The 19,961-nt window shown below is 37.3% G+C and overlaps 1 protein-coding gene across 9 annotated transcripts in view; it reads right to left on the minus strand.

Annotated features, from left to right (window-relative positions):
- Positions 1-575: 575 nt before the first annotated feature.
- ank1a (ankyrin 1, erythrocytic a) overlaps positions 576-19,961 on the minus strand; it is a 107,605-nt gene continuing 88,219 nt past the window's right edge. For 4 of the 9 annotated variants that reach the window (XM_053229035.1, XM_034299041.2, XM_053229036.1 and 1 more), the window contains 6 exons: positions 17,432-18,065; positions 16,831-17,170; positions 11,142-11,225; positions 9,771-9,911; positions 7,321-7,418; positions 576-5,191 (listed from right to left, as the gene is read on the minus strand). In XM_053229035.1, coding sequence (XP_053085010.1) covers positions 7,344-7,418; positions 9,771-9,911; positions 11,142-11,225; positions 16,831-17,170; positions 17,432-18,065 — 1,274 coding nt within the window. In that variant the 3' untranslated portion in view covers positions 576-5,191; positions 7,321-7,343. Of the gene's footprint in view, positions 5,192-7,320; positions 7,419-9,770; positions 9,912-11,141; positions 11,226-14,268; positions 14,745-16,830; positions 17,171-17,431; positions 18,066-19,961 lie in introns of those variants that run through there. The other 5 variants (XM_053229039.1, XM_053229034.1, XM_053229040.1 and 2 more) reach the window with 5 other exon arrangements.

A 19,961-nucleotide genomic window follows, 5' to 3' on the forward strand; every position in this document is an offset into this window, starting at 1 on the left:
TCAGATCCATCGTGATCCTGACCAGGATAAAGCATTTTTAATTGAAGTGAGTGAGTGACCACGTTATCTGAGTTTGCGCCTTGGGTTTCTTTTGGAACAGAGAGATTGTATGGAATAAGACACTATATATATATTATAGTATATATATATATAATATATAAATTATCATATATATATATATATATATATATATATATATATATATATATATATATATATATATATATATATATATATATGATAATTTTTTGAAGAATCATATAAATTACATGCTTAAGGTCATTACATCGAATGAATGAATGAATGGCCTGTTAAACAATAAGGAGTCATATTGAGGTGAGACAAAATTGACAATACAAAGCCATTTGTGAGTAATCATTTCTTTATTAATCCTGTAAATATTCATTTTTTTCAGCTGGTGTACAGGGTGAGTCGTCTATACATATATCTCAGATCAGATCTGTTCCGAACCATAGACCTGTGTATAGGTACCATTTTATTGTTTTCCCATTTCAACAGCAATAAAAATAAGATAAAATAAATCAAAAGACCCACAAGGCCTCTTTATTTCCCAGGTTGCAGGCATACGTCTGAAGTCTCAGTTGCTATAAGTGCATCCATAATAGAACTGTAATCCCCAATAGTAGGTTATAAATCCCCATTAGCAATTGCAAAGCATTCTAATTAAATATATATATATGGATATATATTATATATATATATATTTCTTTGTATATATCAAAAACATTTTCTGTGCATGTGTGCAGTTCGCATTCCTTTCAAGGTTAATAGGCTATTGAATGACTAATTTTAATCCGTTCTCTAGAAGTTAAGATTATAAGTGTTTCTAGTTTTTTTTTTTTTTTGCAACAGTTTACATTTTTGTATTTAATTGGTTTTAATCACTGCAATGACATCAACCGACTGTGTAGTTTATTTGGATTCCCCCTCTCTTACACTGGAGTGGACTTTCCTAAAAGTCCTACTTTTCCACATGCGACTCTGTTTTTTTTTTTCTTTTCCTTTTTTAAATTACAGAGAAATTAACTTGAGGAGAAGTCTTGTGTGAACACAAGGAATAAATATTTCAAATCTTACACTGCCATATCAAGTAGTTTCAAACCCCAGGTCTCCGTTCCACTAACCTCCATCAAGAAAACAAAAGCAAGCTCCAGTGAGAGTTGCTTCTGGTGATGTATAATTCTTTAGCTCCTAATCAAAACAGTTGAACAATACTACCAAACTGCCCTTCAAACTGCATCTTATCCTCTACAGAGGCCCACAGGCCGATACAATGAGAATAAATACCATGGTACCACATTACAAAATGACAATGTGAATAATCTCAAAAGTGGCTCATATTTTTGCACATTGCTGGTTCATGGCCTTTTCATCTGAGACATCAATTCAGCTTTTAAACTAAAACTAAAAAGAAAATAAAACATTTAAAAAAATAAATAGAGTGAATGTGCCTTGCTTTTATGTGATCGTAACAATGATTTAACAAGAATGATGTATTCTGAGCACCGTTTCGACTGTTTCTCTAACATTTTGGAATTTATCTTTTGCAACTAAACTCAATGAAATGCTTTGGAAAATATGTGGATGTAGTAAATATACACATTTCAGATCTCATTATAAGCTCGTATATGGATTACTCTGCCTTTCACAACTGTTTTAAGGAATCATTCCTGCAACATATCTGCTTTTTTTTTTTTTTAAATTAAAAAAAAAATTCTTTTTGCATTTTCTGGTACTGTCTTGGGTTTTCTAATGTAAAATAAATCAAATAAACTGTGCTGCTAAATTTGTATTAGGCTGATATTTGTACGAATATCATTCAACAGTATTTCTTTTGGCATAGCTGTTAGTAGTAAGTTACGTAAATAGTATACATTTTGTGTTTTTTTTTTAATATTTAATAGGAAACTTTGGTGTATTTTGGTTTAGTAACACTTTACTGTACTGCATCTTGATATCATGTCTGTTTTCTATAAAGTGTTTCTGATCCCAAAACTATTTTGGGATTACATAGTACTAAAATGCTGTGAATCAAACTGTTACACAATCACACAAACATATAAGCTCACAGTCTCACAATGTCATTTAACAAAAAGAAATATGTTAATATATGCTCCATGATTTAAGGTGTGATGCTAAAAACAAATGAAAATCAACATATTCTGACATCATTTCTGTTTCTGGGTGATGCTACATTACCACACAATACTGGATTGTTTTGCATAAAATTCAGAAGACTGACTAATTTCAGATATGTTTATACAACGTTTCTCTCTAACAGCTCCCTACACTGTTTACACACTTCATTTTATTGTGTGTAATGAGTAATGATTATCTTGGTTTTGTGGTGAGTTACTTTTGGAGATACATTTCATTTTATGAGCTTGATCCAATTTATGGATCTTTGGTTTAGACGAGTGTTCTTTAGCATAATTCTCTCAGTCCATATGGTTCCATGTATTAGATTCATTCACGTGTACATTGTCTCTGATTTAGCTCACTTGTGTTACCTGGCTGATGATGATTAATGACTGGAATTAAGGCAAAAATAGAAATACAGGTGGCTGAGAAACTTTGAGGATTGGGTTTAAGACCTAAACTGCATCTGTATCTAGGGGCTTGAAAATGGTTAAACAATGTTTTATTTACATCATAAGATCCTGGCATTATTGTCGAAATTACTGAAAATTTTCAGTGAGTTTCAACAGCAAGGCAAGTGTATAGCTACATTTTGTCTTTTTTAGAAGGGCACAGTAAATTTTAACATGATGGCATATGCAAACAGATGGAAGAATAACTCTACAAATCCATAATGTCTGTTAAGTATTAAGTAAATTAAGTAATGCCTTAAAAGTACAGCCAGTGACTACGTAACTGTGGAGAAAGTTAGAAAAAAAAAAAAGGTAGCCACAAATTTAGGCGTATCTGCTTTAAACAAATAACCTCATGATATATTCTAGGCTTGAAACATACAGTTAGAAGGTTTCAGTATTAACTGAAATGAACAGTAACATGTGTATGTGTGTATGTGCGTACTCGGGAAAGTTGCTTGGACAGTGCTACAGTCTAATCACAGTGTTTCAAAGAGTCTTTGTTGAGCTCTAAAAACGATTACACAAAATCTGCCGGTATTCTGTAGCAAATTCACACATCAGCCTCTAAATTCATCGTCCTTAATAATGGCTGGTCAAGCTATGCGGCAAAACAAAGGCAAAAGCTAGAAAACACATTACAGAAGAAAACTGGCCATTTTGTCATGTGTCTATTGCTTTCCAAGTGTCAGTAAAGTAAATGGGTCTTTAATGTCAATTGTCTTTCTCTAAATTCAATTTGGCAACACAACTTTTAGAATTTTGTCTTAAAAATAGCAAAATAAATTATGTGCATGACATATGCACGACACATAATTGCGGAAACCGTGACACCAGAGCACTTCATACTAAAGTCAGTTTCCATTCTTGTCAAAATTAAAGCTTTTCACACCAGCCAAGGAATCTCAGGCAATTCCACTCCTTAATCTACTGACGATGTACTCTCTTGAAACAATGTCCATTCATGCACAAGTAATAAGAACTAAAGAAAAAAGATGTAAAAATATGTATATAAAAAAGTACACCTGCAAACTGATATCTATTGCTTTCATAGTGCTGCTTATTGCGGTATTTATGTGGGATCTTGTTTCCAGACTAGATTGTGCATGATTGCATGTAATGACTCTCTCTTGTCAGACCAACACTATAATTCTTACATTCTGGTGTTCATTCTGGTGAAATATTCCCACGCTTCAGATTTGAGGTGATAGAGTCTCTGAAGAGTTTTAAAATATCAAAATTTTTGTATGCCACTTTAAATAATAAATATTGAAAGATGAGTAAGGAAAGCAGAAACTAACTCCAGCCTCCTGTCTAAAAGCTTTTCGTTCATTCTGTCATCCCGTGTAATAGGCCACAGCATCTTTTACAGCACAACTAAACCTGAGCTACTGATATCATTTGAAATGGAAGACTTGGTTGCTACATTTGCACTTAACACAAGTTTAAAAGTCAGGCAGGTGTGTGTGTGTGTGTGTGTGTGTATGCGCACGCTCGCTCAATGGTTAATGGCTGGCATTCAGTCACATTCACTATACCATGAGCAATTAATAGTGCTTCAGTAAGTCTTAAGTCATAAATTTCCTAGAAAAACAATTTATGATGACAGTTATAAGAAGCAATATTGTGTCCAAAAATAAATATCTATTGAAGGCCAAAAGCCCTACAGTTTTTCCATGAGTGGAGAGATAACAATGGTAAAACAAAACAAAACAAAAAACGAAGAAAAGAAACCAGGCCTGCATTACAGGAAAAAAACAAAACCTGTTAGGTGTAACACTGATGTTTTGACACTGACATTATAAATGCTGTTGTATCGACTAAATAAAAGCACAGACAAAGAAGTATATCAGCAGCAGTATCATTGCATACATTAGGTTTTTTTCTCTTCCTGTTTTGGGCTGTAACATAAACCACACATACAGACATAACACACACACATGTAATATTTCAGTGCATATACAGCATTATGCACAGAACCAGTGTTGGAAGAAAAACTGGTGTGTCATGAGATCATATTTCGAAGTTTTAGATTAAACGATAACAAATAATATATTGGAAGACTCAAAATTTGGGAGAGTTGGAGGGGGAACCGTTGCGTCATTTGACTACACGTGTGTGTGTTGGCTTTTGCATATATGTTATTAACCACAACTTTTCTGAAATACAGTATTCGGGACTGAGCTCTGTGTTCAGTTATACCCCATATCCACAAACTCTTCCCTCATTTAATGACCCTTATATCACCAGGAGCCCCATAATTCATTGCTTTCTGTGGTGTATGTAAAGGCAGGCCATGCGACAGCACTCTCGCATGCTGATACAGGGATTACAGGAAGCACTTTTTGGATGCTTTTTTTTTTTTTTTTTTTGAAAGTTTTTTTTTTTCTTCTAGGTTTCATTTTCATTTTTATATGAAATCATGCTTTTAGCCTAGTTCTCATTGTAGGTTTGCTTTAAAAAGAAGCCTAAAAGCCATCTATTGGCACTGATGTCCTTTGCCTGGTATTCCACTTTCTTGCAGTTCTCGATGCTCATCATGTGTCTATGAGAGAAGGTTTGGGTGCGGGAGACAAGTCCTAGAGTGAAGACAGAAAGATTCATTTCAGATAAGGCATAAACATAAGCATTATTCCTCATGATTCCTGTTACTTATTGTTACTTCTATAAAAAATTCTGAAAGACAGTAGGGAGATTCTGCATCTTATTTTTGTTTTGCTTTTATCAGCAATGGTCTACATTCATTCATGATCATTGCAGTTTTGCCTACCGTTTTAACATCCTTTTTTTTTTTTTTTTTTTTTTTTTTAAATCCACATCTTTTCTTGTGTAGTACCAGACTTGCATAAAATAAAATATAATAAAAATAAAATAATAAAATAATAAAATATATATACAGTGAGGCACAAAAGTTTGAGACCACACTGAAAATCTGGGATTATTTCCATTTAAATAAACAGAAGGTTTTAGAATTTTGAAATATTTAAAACAAAGAAAGTAAATGTTCAATATTTAATATTCAGGATTCTGCACTATTTCAAGGTCCCTATTTAAATGTAAGCAAATTTGTGATATTGACCATGTTAACTGATTTGTACAAAAGGTCAGATTTTCCTCATATCTAATCTCTTCTACTGAAGCACGTGTTCAGGAGACACTCTGATGGATTTGATCTAAAATGGATCATAAGGTTTTGTACAACTAGTGGAGTCCATGCAGCTCGAGTGCACACTGTCATTAAAGCAAAAAAAAAAAAAAGTGACTAATACTTTAGTCACTATACTAATACTAAGAAACTCTGAAATTCATGTAAATATTTCAAAGATTCTACTTTTCACTCAAGTTGTTTTAGTAATATAATTTATAATAAAATCTGTTGTATTAAATTAGAAAGGAATGCAGAATAGAAGCATTTTCACTAGCGCTCTCTGACTTTTGGACTCTACTGTATTTTATGAGGTATGGTGTTTACCATCCTTTAAAATTCACTGAACACAAGAGTGACCGATTAAAAACTTAAAAAAGTACATAGGTTTCCATATTTTTTAAATATCTGCATTTCCATCAGTGCAGTAGAGTTGGAAGATGTAACATCTAAAAGTACAATATAAACAAAAATGAATTTATAAATGGTTGGTTGTGTGCAATAATTATCCAGCATCATCCCGATGATAAGAATACTGGTGCTTACTTGCTTATGCTGTATTTCTGTTGCATTTTTTAAAAGTGTTCTTATTCTTGTAGTTATTCAAGTTTATATTTAGATTATATCTGGTATATGAACAGCATTAAAACATTAAAAAACCTGTGTATTATTAGCAAGTGGTGTGCTCTGCCTGGACAGTAGTGCACTCTTATTTCCCCTTTAAATCAAGCAGCCACAATGCTACACAATGCTCTTATTCTTCTTATTAAGTATGTTAACCTTTCCTCTCATTTCATAATGATACTCCTTTATATTCCAAATATGGAAACTTGTTCATGAAATACAAAAAAAAACTATTAGTTTACTATTAGCATTAGTTTCTGTAGTTTTCACTAAATGTCACATAAACTCAAATGTTATGCCTTCACCTTTTTGATCAGGTCTGTAAAGCCTAGTGCACACTACACGATTTTAGCTCCAATCACTGACCCAAATAGCTGTCAGGAACAGCAAAAATAAAACAAACATGACATGGTGCCACACAGTATAAAAGAAATTAGCTATGTTTTCTGCACTATACCTCTGGTTCTCTTTGTAGAACTGACAGTCTTCTCTGCCCAGAACCACTATTTCACATTTCTCTTTTTTTTCTGTTTTCATACTAAATAGCATGACATACAGTATCACACGATAGACAGCGTTCGAGTTTATTTTCATGAGATAACAGGATTTGGGGCTGCACAACAGGAAAGCATTCATCCTACTGTTGGGAATGACGATCAAAACAAAGAGTCTGTGAGCGATCGTGTAGTGTGCACTCCCCTAGAGCCACCAAACATCAGATCACAAGCATTTAAAATCAGAGTGTGAAAGGGTCAGCAATGCTGAGATTTGGAAAGTCATGTAGTTTGCACTTGGCTTCAGCTGTTCCTCACTAACAGTCATTTTGCAGCCACTTTAATAATGCAAATTTTGAAAACATAGACTCTTGTGATCAATAGGCTAATTAATCCCCATGGTTAGCAGGATTAAGTGAGCCAGTGGCATGCCTTTAGCCTGTACCTGGACGGCCGAACGAGCGCCGCTCACTGCTTTACTCTCCGCAAAGTGGCACATTTCACTATCTGAGCCCCTCCCTTCTTCACATCCACAACATCCGGCTATCAAGAGCGAGGAAGAGGAGAAGGTGGGGTGACGAGCAGCGGAGTACAGCACAGCAACAGCAGCAGATGCGACAGTCCAGAAAGTGGGAGGGTCAAGGAAAAGTGGCATAAATGCAGAATGGAGAGTTGATGGAGAAGTACGTGAATTGGAAAGAGAAAGAGGGAGAGGTATCAGGAAAACAGCGGTGAAGCCAAAAGATACAGTTAAGGTCAGAGGGGGAATATGTGAGAGATGGAGAGATGGTGCAGTCCATAGTGAGATGGACAGTGTAGGGGAGAAAGACATGGAAATAGGAGAGACAGAAGGGAGAAGCATCAGAAATGTGTACAGGAAAAAAGCAGTGCTGCACGCAGAAGGACAAACACATTTATAGTTTACAGAAAGAAGAGTTTTAATGAAGCATACATGAAAACTGTGAAAAAACCCCACAAAGAGGAACCAGAACAGATTAAAACCATTATAATTTACCAGGAAACAAGAATAAGAATACACAGCAGGTACGATGTGTCATATACGGACCAAAAAATAGGTCATTGGTTGTCATTACCTCAGATTCACTGTCATTTTTGGAGGCAGATTTAAGTATGATAAAAATTTTCTTCATTTAGATTTAACTATTATTAAGTAACAGTCTTGCCTTTAGATTTACTCGTAAGGTACATGCACGATTGTGAATCCACCTTCTAACTAAATAACTGATATTGTGCCACTGGAAAATGTTCTTGTTAAGAACTTTGACTGTGATTGGTTCCTCCTTTTGGGACAGAATGAAAATGAGGTGATGAAAAAAAAATAAATGTGCATGCTGGGAAAAAATAACCATGATGCATTTAAGACGTTCGGGAAAATTCAGACTGTCATATTAACAAAACTACTTTAATCCTTTTGTTAGGGGCCTCAGAATTTTGAGAATCCTTCATACAACCTAAAATACTACTGCAGTAATGTTTGGTAGAATATAAATATTGTCTGTTAAAGAGGGTTGTTAATTATTTTAAGATGATATATCTCCATTAGGCCTTATTCCTTTAATAGTGTTAATTTAAAAACCTGTTGTTTGTAACACAATCACAAGGAGCCTCAATGGAAACAGAGTTAGGCAGTGTTGATTATTACATGCTTTGTTAATAAATTAGATTTAGCATCATTCTAACAGGAAAGACATGATGTTTCCTTCAAACTAGCTTTAATTTCATAGTTCTACTGTAAAACCAAATAATTAACATAAAAACCACACAGTGTAACATAACAAGCAATATATTTCTTTCATGTCAGATCAGCCTTTTTTTATAATTTACACTCACTGTCCACTTTATTAGGAACACCTGTACACCTGCCCATTCACACATCAGCCAATCATGTGGCAGCAGCACAATGCATAAAATCATGTAGATACAGATCAAGAGCTTCAGTTAATATTCACATCATACATTATAGTGGTGAAAAAAACAGGAACCTGAAGCTACAGTGGGCTGAGGATCACAACAACTGGACAGATGAATATTATTTTTTCAATCTTCGCTGAGTCTGTACCCACTGTATTCTCAGATTCTGGTTCTTGGCTGGCAGGAGCGGAGCCCAATGTGGTCTTCTTCTGTTGTAGCCCATCCACCTCAAGGTTTTACATGTTGTGCATTCTGAGCTGCTTTTCTGCTCACCATGTTTATAAAGAGTGGTTATTTGAGGTACCATGGCCTTCCTGTCAACTCAAACCAGCCTGGCCATTCTCCTTTGACCTCATCTCTCGCCTCAAAAAGATGTTCCTGCCCACAGAACTGCCGCACGCAGGAATTTTTTTTTGCTTTTTTTGCACCATTCTTTGTCAGCTCTAGAGACCATGTCAGTGAAAGTCACAGAGATTTCATTTTTTCCACATTCTAATGGTTCATGTGAACATAAACTGCTGTTCTGGTAATTGCATGAGTTTATACATGCTGCCACATGATTGGCTGATTGGAAAATTGCATGTGCAGATGTACAGGTGTTCCTAATAAAGTGGACAGTGAGTGTATATCTGTCTATTTTACTAAAATTAATAATGAGGGGTTTTCTATTTGTATGTTTTGTAACACAGAGCTACAGATAGTTTGCCATTGTAATTTAAAAAACACAGCATTTACTTGGACATTTAGTATTTACTTGGACATTCTTTACTTATAAACTGACTTAAACATTGTGCTGTTGAAAGCATGAAATGTTAATCTCTCTTTCATATCAAATAAAGACTAAATTTGCTGTGCTACTTTTCAACATGCCCAGCTAACCTACAGCACTCATTGTACTAACACAAGGCAGTAAAGCTTAATCCATAATTGGAAGCCTAGATCCAGGCCTGCTCAGAAGCCCACCTTGCTTTCCCGGCCAAGGACAGCGTAGCCCATGAACTGCTCTGCATCAGCATCCAACTCATCGGCTTCCTGTTGCCCATCTATAATGAACTCCTGACCCTCACCCTCACCTTTTCCTCTCCGAACCACCTTCCTCACGACCTATACCAACCAATGAGAGCCATGGAGTCAAAGTGGAAATAAAGGGAGCAAAGGAGAAATAGATGAGATGACATTAAACAATGAAAAACAAACATAAAAGTTTTTTTGGAAAAAAAAAGTAAAAGTGCGTGAGAACACATTATGTTGGGTGTAAGCTTTAATGAAAGAAAAAAAGGAATGAAAATAGAAATGAGCATAATCTTTGATCTAGAGGATGTGAGGACTCTAACCAGGAACCTCCCGTTCCTTTCTTGCTAACTTTCAAATCATTTAAAAAGAATCATTTCTTCAATGCCTTAACCATACTCCCATTCTCTACTTCACCGCTCTCTCATCTCTCATTCTCATTAGATCTATGCTATGAAAAGTGGAAGTGAAAATGAACTGAGTGCTGCTTTGCAGTAGTGCTCTCAGCATATGTTGTCTTTGTCATTCTTGATCTTTGCAATATTTGATTGGACAAACAGTTGCAAAGACAAAGAGGCAAATGCAACAATATATTTGACACATGACAAAAGGCCCATCAGTGTCAGTCGTACTTTGCAAGGCTGTTAATGCCTGTGCCACACTAGAGGATACCTGAGATCATGATTTAAGGCTGTTCTTAAAAGATCTTAAAAGATGTGGTGTGTGGTGTGACCTTTCTCATCTGCTTAGAATCTAGCCACCCCGATTTAAAACTGTAAATATTAAACCTGTTCAGTGTATGACTCAGCATCCTGTAGTGTGGGGGAACGCAGACTATCTGATGTAAAAACACAATCTTGATGTTGCGCATGAAAAACCATAAAAGACAGCCATGCTTCAGTTTTGATCTGAAGCCTGTTTGTTCGTGAGAAATTCTGCTGGATTGAATCAGGATCATCGATTGGAAATCATGAGCATTATATGTCAGTGGGGGTAGGTTTTTTTCTGGGGTTTGTTGAAGGATACATGCTCCAGGGCCAAAGATCTGTCATTGTAACTGGGATTGCTCACATTTATAAATAATTTAGTGTGGGCCAGGCATTAGATGTGTAATTATAGCCACTCAGGAGACACATCAACATTTGGACATAATGAAATTGTCACTCATTCACTGATGAACAGAATAGAATAACAGTGAACAAAATGATTATTACTGCAATAATTATTTTGTCACAGCTGTTCAAAGATGATTATTTCATTTGTGTTGATGAATGTTGAAGTGACTTTGCTGCAAGCAACAGGCAGTAGGATGGGAAAGCTGACCTTTTTGGTGACGATGTTGCCATGCTCATCTGTAAACTGCTCCTCACTCACTTGCTCTCCAGGAAGATCCACAGCTTCATCACCCTATGTAATATATGACAGCATAAAAGCAGTGAGAAAAGCCTAAAGAAATAAAAAAAGCCTCGGGAAGTAGATCAGAACAGAGAGAAAAGCTTCTGAATATTTCGATTTCCAAGCAAGTGTATCAGCCAAATGCAATGCTGTCTTGCTTAAAGTAGCTCAGCTGATGAGTTATGTCATTTCAAGATGAATATAATATAATGAACATGCAGAAGCCATTACATGTCAGACACATTATAGTGAGACACAGTGTACACCATTTTTTGTCATTTCTAACTGCATATCATGCTTGTTTGATAAAGCCGCTGCGCTTTCATCATGTCTCCAGTCATTAGATTCATCCAGGACAGTAAACATTTGCCATGAAAGAAAACATGGCAGATGAAACACATTAAATGGCTTTTTTTTTTTTACTGGCTGTTCTCTGAAATGTGGTGCAACAAATAAGAGAAGTGTGCTATTAAAATATGCTTGTGGAAGGGTTTCACACACATTTGCGCTAAAGTGGGAAGTGCTTAAATGTGCTATGAACCTATGAACTACATTTACACTACATTAAGTGTTCTAAGTATGAACCCATAACTTTTCCCATAACATAATCAATTTAATAACTACTAAAGCATTTTCTTACTAGGTAAAATGATTACAGCAGACTAACTTAAGGGCCTCATTTTCACAAACATAAATATAACCTCAAAAACCTTCAATAAACAAACAATAATATATATATATATATAAATTTCATCGTCAAGCATAAAGGAAAAAAATCCACCCTGAATGACTTGCATATTAATCAATCTTCCTAATTAACATCTAATCTGCAATGGCACCCCAGATTTTTTTGTAATGAAATTCTGAACCCAGATTAACACTGGATGGGTAACGTAAGCATCACGTCAAGCCCTCACGTCAATCCCATACACAGTGAGCTACTGGGACTTTGATTTTAATCTGTTTTGGAAGCTCCAGCATTCCATTATTAATTATGAGTAGGTGAATTTACATTTCTTTTTTTGTTTTGAGAGTAAGATTAACTGTTTAATATTTAAAAATTAATAGATTTAGTCTAATTAGTTTACTAGACCTCCACTGGAACCCCCCCGCCGACAAACACGCCCCCTCTCAGCCATGCAAACTGAACTCTGCTGTTTACTGATTCAGTGTTTCTCAACCCTTTTTCAGCCGTGGACCCCTAGCATATTGGAGACTGATCCTCGTGGACCTCCCACATAATATGTATATACACTATATAATTATAATGAATAAAAAGAGTAATTATATGAATAAGTATTCTACACTACACATTTTCATAAAACAAGAAGTGTCAAATTGAGCACATTTTCTGTTCCGTATTAGATTTGATATACTGCCTACTATTCACATTGCTTTAACATTAACAATGACATTTTTGTACATTGATGTCGACATTTCACATTACGCATTGACACACACATTTCATTTCTGCATTCCAGAATGAACAAGCTAAGTTATGTTAGTGACAGAGATGTGAATGTGCATGACTAAGCATATAGGTTAACATAAAAAACAGTAAGTCTGTGACTTTTCTGAAATTATTGGGCCTAAAAGATGTATTTTAAGATGGAGTTTAAGAAATATTTAACAAAAATGCCACCTAACACATAAATATTTTGAATATTTTTTTATAAACAATCCCATGGACCCCCGTAATTATGCTACAGACCACAAGAGGTCCGTGGACCCCTGGTTGAGAAACACTGTGCTAATTAATTGCACTCAGTTATTGCTCATTATTTTGCTAGCATCCTGTCGAATTCACGTTGCTATACAGGATTATATAATAGAATATAAGACTTATAATTCTATATGAGATGAGGGAATATACTTGAGACTCTATCATAATAGGTGCTGAGCTTAGTTTTTTATTTCAGTGGGTTTTCAGTTTACGCTTTACTAGCGTGCACGAGTGAAAAAAATAGACACAAAGTGTTAAAGCAAGAGCAGCATCACATGGGAGTGTCGTGTTGAATCTGACACTAACGCGATGCTAATGCAGCCGGTGCAGACTGAAATGATTTATAATTTGTAACTGAATGAAGTCTCAACATGACACCTGACACAACCTTCCTGGCGAGAATGGGGCTTGAGTTGACACTTTTGTTTAACCATATTTCATTGAGATGTCAGTCTGTTTTCACTTTGGTTAACGGTTTCCTACAATGCCTTTTCGACTACCTGCTGATAGTGTAGCAAGCTCTCACATCACCTCTATCAAGATGCAGCGGCACTTTAGTTTACTTTATCTCCTCAGCTGTTCACTCTGCTCAAACATTCAACATTCAGCTTTCAAAGCTTCAACTTTCATGCTCAAACCACTGTCAATGCCATCATATTGATCTGGTTGATTGCTAACTAACCTTGCCAAGTGTCTGCCATAACCCTATGAGTAGGATCTATGAGTCCAGTGTTTGTTGTCTCTTCTAATTCTAGGCTGGATTTCTCATTAATATGACATTTGAACATTGGGAAATGGTGAGTGAGAAAAGAAGCTCTTGCTCATTTGTTTTTCTTAGGAGCTAATAGAAAAACCTGATCTTTGTCACTTATTTTTCTTCTTCTTTATTCACTATCTGGTGTCACCTGGATGAGGATGGGTTCCCTTTTGAGTTTGGTTCCTCTCAAGGTTTCTTGCTCATGTCACCTCAGGGACATTTTCCTTGCCACCGTCGCCTCTGGCTTGCTCATTAGGGATAAAGTTATAAATATATAAGTTTAAAACTTGTATCCTGAATTTATATATTTCTGTAAAGCTGCTTTGTGACAGTTGCCATTGCTAAAAGCTATACAAATAAAATTATAGAAGTTTTGACAGTGTTTATTTTTTTTATCATTGTAACTGCACTAGCAACTAGAAATGTTGCTAATGGTCATATATTACTGTATTAGATGGTCTACACTTACTGTTAGCTCTTAGCTGATGTATTTCCTTTAGAATAGCCAATAAGTCCACTTGTAACTAACACTCTCCCCTCCCCTGCATTTCCCCCCTGCACACATTCTGGGATACCTTCAGAATAACTCTGCGGCGCACCACTCGAGTGGTGACGTTCTCCTCTTGGTCTGGCAGGCTCTCATCCTCCCCCAACTCCCGGTCGAGCTGCCTGTGAATGTAAGTGAGCACTGATCTCACAGTGCCACTTGCAATGTGTAACACACTCTGGCAGCTGAGCACCAGAAAAGCCAGCACCACAAAGCTGAAGAGCAGCTCTGTAACCAAAGTCCACATCACGTCTCGCACAATCACGGGCACATACACGTGTAATTGCTTAAGTCACACTGCTTCCGTCCCCAGAGATACCACAGGATTTGCTTAACTTTTCCGTTTCCTCATTACTGTTCTTATCTGAAGAGCTACAGTGGTCATTTGGCAGAGTCCATTCCCTCTCTCCCTCCTGGTGGTCTAATGCCCCTCTCTTCTCCTCTGAGCTCCCTCAGCTGCGTGGTGGGAAATGTCTAACCAATAACGAACAAATGCTCTCTCTCTCTCTTTCTCTCTCTCTCTCTCTCTCTCTCACCTTCAAAAACACCCGGCTCCCTGTCTCCTGTTGCACATGTGATCTGCAGCAGTCACACTTTTAATACCTTGTCTGAATGGCTCAGTAAAACTGTTAGTATGTTTAGGACATAAGCAGAACATAACACGTATAGGATGTAAGCATAACATTTATATATCAAATTAACTGTCTGGACTCTAGACTAATGACAAACATCAAATTCATTCTTTTGATATGTTTGAAGCAAAGCCAACTATCACAAGGCCAATGTTGTGTCATTATTACACATTTGGCTTTGTTCCGACTATTTGCAGTGTTAGCCTCATGCAGAATTACGTTAATAGGAGATTTATCCACTCTTTAGATGCAACTGTAGTCAATGACCTTACTGTCCATTTATGCAAATCCAAATATATCTTATATAATCCCTCCCCCAACAGCAAAAGCAGCAGCAGTGGCCATAGTGAGGGTGAGAGAGGGGAAAAACGACAGGTGCTATATCTGGCACCAACTGCTTCTGTCCTTCTTGGGTTGTCTGTGTGAGTGTGTGTGTGTGTGTGTGTGTGTGTGAGTTTGTGCACTCATGAGTGGTTGGTTGAACAATCAGCTACAAATGTTTATGTTTTTAAGAAAAGAGTATCTTTAGATCAAGGGTTCTCCAACATTTTGCAGCCAGGGACCCCTTTAACTGTAAAATAATTTCCACTGACAATTGAAATAATAGGGTCTTTATTCAAATGTGTACAATAATATTTTGTCTATTTATTAGAACCATAGAGTTTTTTTATTCCTGAACTTTCCACCGACAGAACACATTAGGTCCTGTATAACACATGCTTGTTTTTAAGTTAGTGAGATTTGGATTAAACCCATTCAATTCAAGTGACCAGTCGAACTGGTTAAAAACTTTAAGAACGCCATAATAAATATAATAACTTTACATCACTGTAACAAAATGGCCCCTTGCACTTCATGGACCCCTGGGTGTTCCAGGACACCACTTTGAGAACCACTGCTTTAGATAACACTTAGGTACCAAGTAGTGTGGTCAGACCATACTTATGCTGTGTTTGAGGCGAAGTTGCAACTTGCAATTACTTACAATTACAACCGGTAAAAGCTTTGGAAACCACCCCCTTCAACTTGCAATTTTAACTCATCAACTTGGGGTAGTCTTCTCAACCACCATTTCCTCAATTTAACATGACCATGCACACTAATAACAGTGGAAAGTTCCCCTTCTCTACTTTTAAGTTAGATTATAACAGTATTGCCTTTAGATCTGTTATATATACAGATATAATACTTGGTTAAATCTATAACACTGACCATACTAATCACTGTTTTGAAAAGGTAATCATCAACACTAGACATCAACGTTATCACTAATGTTAGCTGGCTAGCTTGTGGCTAACGCTACACGTTATTGTCCACTGGCTAGCTTGTTGATAACGCTACTCGCTATTGTCCACTGTTGTTGCTGTACTGCAATTACAGTCCAGAATGTTGCATGAATGTTTGATGTTCACTATAGCAGAACAGTACCAATAGCCACTCAGGTCTGTAACTGTAAAAGTGTAACTGTAAAAAAAGTTTAGCATATTTATGAGCAAACAAAAGACACGCTTTTGTGAAGGCATCCTTTTTTTTCCACTTTGCATGTCAAATATGCCGAGGTGGGAACAGCATTATTATAACTTGCAAAGTACCACTTACAAGGCACCATGAACACAGCATTACACTAGCTACACCTCAACCTCAAGCCAGTACTGAACAAAAGCATTATTCCTGACAATTCAAAACACATATCCATGTGCTATACGCACTACTGACCACAGTAGTACAATATCACTTACAAGCTCAGGTAATGTAGCACAACATAATATTCCCTTCCTCCTTGGAAAGACCTTCTGATCTAACTAAACCCAAAAGGTGCAAATGAGCTGCCAAATCACTCTGATGATTGGATGTGTCACATTTGAAATTGATTGCCTGCATCACAACATACTGGTAAGCTCTGCAAACCCTATTATCTTATGTGAGTGTTCTCTTCCCAACAAATTCCCAGCTCTTACTTGTCCTCTGAGGCGCATATCTTCCCATCCTCGAAGGTCAGGTACTCTGTGGGGGAAGCCTAGGCCCTTCTCAAAAGGCTGGGTTCCCCAAAAATGCCCGCGTAGGATCTCTGAGTGCCCCATGTCTCGTACCGGTTGGAGCAAAGCTTCCTGGGAGAGGTGGGACTGGCTTAAATCTCCATCCACTGCTGCCCTCACTGACGACATCATGGACTCCTTGGCCTGTCTGAAATTGGCCGGCTGTGAGGTTCCTGCCCAGTTCTGAGTGGGATCTGGGATGGGATGCCATCCAGGGCCAGTCTGATCTTGGAGGTAGGACAGGAAAGAACTACCACTTGACCTGAGAAGGAAAATAAACAATTAATAGAAGAAATGATAAAATATCTTTTGTTTGAGTGAATATCTGGATAATTTAATTTGAAGTTTAAAGTTGTTCTAATCATTATTCAATTATTTTTTTCTAATCATTTTTTTCTTTTGCTAAGCAAAGAAATTGTTGAAGGGACAATATTGTCAGTTTGTAAGTGTTCCAAAATGTAAGCCTTTTCAATATTGATAGAAAATAAGAAAAAAAATCTTTACTATACCAGTGCCAACTCACCTGTCACCGTTGTGATCAGCCACTCGGCTAAGCCCAGGAGACTCACACATTCGAGCGTAAACCCTCTGCTGTCCTGAAATGACAGACAAGCCTTCCACTAAGCCTGTGTCATCTCTTACTCCCAAACCTCCAATGTCTCTTTCTGAAACATTCCTGCCTGCACCAACCGCAACCTCCACTGCAACCTTCTCATCCATCTCCAACCCTTGACCTCCATCCAGCCCATTGATGTTGACCCCTGTTCCAGGCGTGGCGGCACTGTGTTCCGAGTCTGCCCCAATGGACTGGTCCTCCAGCAGCTCAACAGACCCACTCAGCCCAATGGGGCCACGTCCTGTACCTGGTGTGGCACTGCCTGGTCTGCCCAAGCTCCCATAGGACAGCCCCTCTGAGTCCTCAGCGTTGCTACACTCAAGCGAAGAGTCCTCCACAGCCACCAAACATGGGCTTTTGCCTGATGGCCACACCTGCACCTCGGACATCTCCATAAGTGTATCTTCTTCAGTGGTGGCTATGGGAGCACCTTCCATGCTAGACACTTCCTGCCAGTAGGGCTCGAGCCCCATTGGTGAGGCCAGGCTGTGCTGTACGGAGGCTGGCGAGGCCAACACGTCCTGAGCCACCAGTCCATAACCTGGAGTGACAAAGAGAGAGGCACACTGACATGCGCCTCCCCACCCTATCCCCTCCTTAGGGCCCTAGGAGGGGTGTGCTCTGAACCAGGGAAGGGTGGGGAAGGAAGGGTCACAATGGGGAGAAAGGTAAGGATAACCTGGAGTCGTGGGAGGGAAGAATGGGATCGGAAGGTTCTTGCAAGCCATACCAGCCAACAGCAGGAGTACAGGCAGCGGGGGGACAGCATCCAATACACAAGTTATTATCTAATAAATATTGAGGCTGTTCCGCTGTCTGACACTTTACAGGTTACTGCCGCCAGAGAAAAGGGCAGAGGATTAATTCTTGTCTGTTAACCAGGAAGCAAAGACACCCCTACAGACCTTTAGGATCTGGGACACACCACCTGCTCATAGACATACGTGCATAATGCTGTCATGCGCTTATTCTCCAAGTCATATAATTTGTAATCGATGTCAAGCTGCAGAGCATGCATGCAAGCAATCATATACTCAAGTTTACACGTCTGTTTTTTCACGCAATATGTTAAAACTGTACATATGCCAATTTTAGAGAAATAACCCTTTTTTCGACAAAGGGTGCTCCAGTGCTCCATCTCCGAGGGCAAATCCAATGACAAAGAGCAATTAATGGTTGAATGAAAAAAGCTCTCCACCATCAACAAACAAAAAAATTCAAAAAAGGAAAATCAAAATTGACATAGCTATTTACTAGACTTTATCACTGAAATCATACTTATTTGACATTCGATAATACATTAAAAAAGCAATATGAAACAAATGGCTATGATATTTACATTGGAATACATATTATAGATATATATCTATTATGGCATTTATATTTTAAAGGAAACACTCTTTGGCTTTGCCTGCACTGAAATGAGCTGCACTACAGCAGATAAAACGTGTCTAATAAAGTCTTACTTACTCTGAAATAAAACTCTGCTAAAGTCTTCACAATACAAAGATCCACATTCTAAAATAATTATACAAGTCCAGAGGGCATTTTGTATATTGGGTGACACAATGTTGTTATCCCGAAAAAAGCAGTTCAACTGTTTGACCAGTCTGTAACCCCCGACCTGTTTTACGGCCTTGCACTGATAAAACTGTCCAATACACAACACAAAGTTTCGTTTACCACATGGCCCTGGAATGTGAATTCAGTGGAAGAATAAACTTCCTCACATGACCTCAATGTCTAAGCACAGTTACTATTACTCTGTATCATGATATACTGTGAAAGAGAATATAGCATTAAACCAAATAGTGGCCTTTAATTTATGATTAAGCAAAAAAAAAAAGTCAGTATGATATACTGATATCAGAAACTGTTAACTCCATTAACAGTTTATTATTGGATTATTGACCCGGTAAAAACCCTTATGTTGAAAAAAAAATTTAAGAGAATAAGTCTAAGGCTACCATCATGAATACATGCACCTAAAACACACTTTAAATTGCATAAGGTTCATAGTGTATTTCCATTCAGTAGTATTGAATGCTATATAAACTTTAGAATAAATAGATTTATGTTTTTACTGTTTTGTCCAAAGTCCAAATGCTTTCTGTTTATTATTTTTAAATTCAGTGCAAACCCTAAATGGTAATATTTCTAATAACAAATAGCAGGCAGTAAGAGTTGGTAGGCTTTAAAAATAAAGAACAAGAAGGTAGCCAATAAGGATATAAGTAGATAGGTGAAGGAAATACGTGCTGGAAGGAAGGTTGAGTCTCTGACTACACACTGCTGACACACTGGGTCAGCATATTGTAGTTTTTTACATTTTATTTGTAAAGGTGAGGTGTGTTTGGCTGTTTGGTTGGTTTTGTGTGTGTGTCTGTGTGTGTGTGTGTTGAGGGGTTTGGGGGTGGGGTGGGGTAGTACTGTACGA

The sequence above is a fragment of the Pangasianodon hypophthalmus genome, chromosome 24, assembly GCF_027358585.1.
Source record: "Pangasianodon hypophthalmus isolate fPanHyp1 chromosome 24, fPanHyp1.pri, whole genome shotgun sequence".
NCBI classification, from domain to species: domain Eukaryota; kingdom Metazoa; phylum Chordata; class Actinopteri; order Siluriformes; family Pangasiidae; genus Pangasianodon; species Pangasianodon hypophthalmus.